This window comes from Austrofundulus limnaeus, unplaced genomic scaffold (assembly GCF_001266775.1).
Source record: "Austrofundulus limnaeus strain Quisiro unplaced genomic scaffold, Austrofundulus_limnaeus-1.0 Scaffold30, whole genome shotgun sequence".
Classification (NCBI taxonomy): domain Eukaryota; kingdom Metazoa; phylum Chordata; class Actinopteri; order Cyprinodontiformes; family Rivulidae; genus Austrofundulus; species Austrofundulus limnaeus.
The window spans coordinates 944,818-948,699 of record NW_013952432.1 but is presented as its reverse complement, the minus strand read 5'-3'; the positions used below and the strand labels follow the sequence as shown (position 1 = coordinate 948,699).

At 39.1% G+C, this 3,882-nt stretch overlaps 1 protein-coding gene across 1 annotated transcript in view; it reads left to right on the top strand.

Annotated features, from left to right (window-relative positions):
* Positions 1 to 2,657: 2,657 nt before the first annotated feature.
* The window catches only part of LOC106515527 (dipeptidyl aminopeptidase-like protein 6), a 251,853-nt gene continuing 250,628 nt past the window's right edge, over positions 2,658 to 3,882 (top strand). Inside the window, exons 1-2 of the mRNA XM_014005367.1 lie at positions 2,658 to 2,820; positions 2,928 to 2,999. Coding sequence (XP_013860821.1) covers positions 2,943 to 2,999 — 57 coding nt within the window. The 5' untranslated portion in view covers positions 2,658 to 2,820; positions 2,928 to 2,942. The remainder of the gene's footprint in view (positions 2,821 to 2,927; positions 3,000 to 3,882) is intronic.

Here is a 3,882-nt window from a genome sequence, read left to right as displayed (position 1 = left end):
CTCAGTGTGGCTTTAACAAAATGCTTCAATCTGTTGGCTCATAGTTCATTAATATCTTTGGTTTCAGATTTTTTTTGTGTATATGTGTGTGTGTGTGTGTGTGTGTAATACCTAGCAAAAAAAAACTGATGGTGAACATAAAGACCTTAAACACAGGTACTTGAGCATGAACTGTAACAGAAGTGCTGAAGCTGAATTAGCAGCTAACATAAACACTAGGTCACTTAACAGGGCATATCTGTTCTAATTCAAATTTCAACCAAATGTATATATTTCTGATTTGAATCCTATAGTGTCTGGATTTATTCACCATCTAATTTAGAAATTATCTATAATTCGGAGATAAACCTGGAAGTGATGGTACGGAGATGAACTTGAGTCTCAAATCTCATAAGTGTCAAAGATTTTCAGCGATGACATGTTGACAACCAGACTACCACACTGACTGATGGCCTGCTGAAAGTTTCTGTCAACAAACAGATTTAACCAGGACAGATTGAGTCTGTCTAAAAAAACCTGCAAAACTGTATCACAACAGGTACTTACTTCACGAGCAAAACATCCGACTTAATTGAAACTGTAATCACTGGCTGTACATTTACACCTTATTAACTTCTGGAATTGCCATGATCCAAGATGGCTGCCACAGTTCATCAAATTTAGCAAACTCAAAAAGGTTTACAACTCAGTCATTTTTACAGATGTGCTAAACTTTAGTATTAGCTGGATGTCATCCCTAACACATGTTCTGCTTGCAGTTCACTCAAGAACTCTCTTTTTTTAATGTAGATTTTAGACCACATGGGACCAAATGTGGTCTGCCGCAGAATTTTATGTGGCCCATGACGTCATCAAAAGTGCATCAATGTCTTCAAATAAACATATGCTTCTTTAAAGCCAGCACTGATCATCGACTACAAATCCCAGGATAAAATGTCAATCATTTTACCCACAAAATGACAGRGGGTGCAAAATGATGGTATCCTTCCAGTATAGGTGGAGGTACACAGGGTTCAAAATTAGCTGGCAGCTGGTGAAGTTTACTGTGTAAAATCTCAATTTCACTGCCTTTTTACCAGTTGCTTTTGCGGCAGCCTAGTTGTACTGGGAAGTGGGAATCCCCCACTTAAAAGTTGCGATGTTAAACTGGAACATCATTGGGAGAGTTCAGAATATATAAAAAAAAAAAAGTCACCGCAACTCAACAGTGAGTAAGACCATCCAAAACAACATTTTTTTTTACATTCAACATATTTCTGAAAAACAGAAATGTTAAAAATACAGCATAGCTGTCTCGTAATGCTCATGTGGCCCTCYATGAAAATGAAWCTGACACCTCTGCTGTATACRGTCAATATTTATGGGAGAATGTTGCAAACACACAGCACTATAARATGATTTTTTTACATTTTATTTACATCATTATACATAAAAAGGAATGCAACTGATTMAATTTACAGTTTCACATAACCAGCACAATAAATTTAAAAATATTTAATTGTTGTTGTTGGATCTGTCTATTTTAAGGTGTCACTGATGGGTTACCAAGGTTGCTTTTTGCTGGTTATTGATTTCTTTTTCCTAATTTACACCAACTKTGTCAGCAAGCTGCAAAAGAGCCATGTGGAAAATTTGATGAGTTGTTTTATGAACAACAATAGAACAGACAGTATTGTTCATTCTCAAGCTACTAAAGCTTTTATTTACATTTTTTTCACAAACTTTAGTAAGGATGAAATGGGCATCTTAGTAAAATCATTTGTGCTGTACTGTTGAGACAAGCATCTGACGTTTACTATGATGCAAGTTGCTGTTACTTCTTTGAAGAGTTGCCTAAATTATGCATTGTGTAGGCCGTGCTCAATGTTGAATGAAATATAACTTTGTATTGTGATTTTTAACTGTTTGATTTGATAAACTGAAAAAGCACTAGATTATGTAACATTAGTTTCAGACATATTTCTGCTGCCCATCAACATCATGTTATTTGTCAGTATTCCCTTTATATTTAGATTGCTAAACTTTCTTTAATTGCTTTTCAGACCACTTGTTGTTTATCACTGATGTGTCGATTAGACACACATTTATTCCTCTGTCCACCACTCAAAGCTTGATGAAAGTGAGTCACAACAACTTTGACAGAACTCAGCATCAACCTATCCTGTTAATCGCTGGACTTGAATGAAAAACTCACCCAAACATTCATTCATTATATTACTATCCAAACAGAACAACCCACTACCTCCTTGTGAGATAATTGTCACTAACATGTTGTCACTTTTCGTTTCTGGTGTCACGCATTTGCCAAAAGTGTTTTTTTTTTTATGTGAGCAAGGGAGTTTTTGAGTCAAAACAAACACATTTGAATTGTTTACCTTTGCAAATAAATACACATTGGAATGATATAACAGTGGGTTTCGGTTTTGCTGCTGTTAATGAGAGGAGCTCCAGTGTGGTTGTGTTTATGATCCATAATTACTGAGTGCCCAGCAGTTTCTGACACTGCTTTCTGCTCTAGTGGGCNTTTTTATTCTTTTTAACCCGGGCAGCTGTCAGAAGAGATGCGCTTGCGCGTTCCCGCACAAACACCAACGCGGTTCTGCCGGGCTGCGCGGCTTCGCACCATCCCCAAAGTGTGCATTTGTTTGCAGAGACGAATCCGTGCCGCAGATGAAACAGCTGCTTCTAGAATAAACCTTCGCTCCCGCCCTGATCAGGACTGTGTTTTGAACCTCCTGACTCTTTTTTWAAAGGAATTCTGAAAACCCAGAATCCTTGCAGAGAGAGAAGTTGACTCAGATCCAGCGCGTGGCGCACCAGGTAGGCTAACCCAAACACTTAATAGTTTTTTTTTAATCTTCTGCTCGAATGTGACTCCAACTTTTTCAGACGTTCCTCCATTTTTTTCTCATTTCCTCATCACGCAGAAGTTTATTCCCAGCATGAATCAAACGGCGGGAGCCACAAACGCGTACCGCAGATGCTCCAAAGGAGGAAAGGTAAGGGGGGGTGGGGAGATGAGGATACTTTCTAGACAAGTTTGTTCCACACTCACTTGAGTGAAGGAGCTGCTCAAAACGTAAAGTTGTCTCTGGATGTTGGTTCGTAAGCTCACAAGAAGCTTTAAATGCTGCTGTCTGTATTTTTGTGCCATTGCGCGTCAGTGCGCTCTGGAGACGAACTGAGCCTTGTTTAAAGATGTCAAAAGACAATTTAACAGAATTTGGAAACGTTTGCACTATTTTCGTTCAAGCAGACGAAATGATAATTTTGATTATTGATGATGCTTCATAATTCCCTCCCGTCTTCTGTGCATTTATTGGGCAATTRCATGCAGTGCTGTTTTACCAAGCGTGTGACCCACATCTGTCTGCCTCTGCCTTTTCTTCTTCTGCTGCTGCTGCTGTGTAGATGCACAGCAGTCAACAGGGCGAGGAGAAGGGAAAGGAGGGTTGAGGATCAGGATAAAAGGCTGTGGAGGCAAAGCTGCAGAACGTGGGAGGACAGGGAGGAGAAGGGACAACATGACAGTCTTTACCAATGAAAACACACTCAGAGTGGAGCGGGATCTGCTTTGTGGGGGTCTACACTCAACCCACATCGTTTCAMTCTGTGAGAGATGAAATCTAAAAACTTTAACTAGAGTGAGCACCCACAACACTCCCCACTGTTCTTAAATATTGGGTTATAGCTGCCTTGATGGCAGCTCTTTTTGATAAATCAAGATGTTTGTAAGATGTGAGTTAATAGTAAGGTTTTACACTAACTGTGAATAACATGTTTTCCTTGTCAGTACAGTTATGAAGACTGATGTGAATTTCACTCAGTGAATCCAAAGCCTTGTGGAAGTCAAGTATTTTGTCAAAGGCTGGCTTTAAAAGT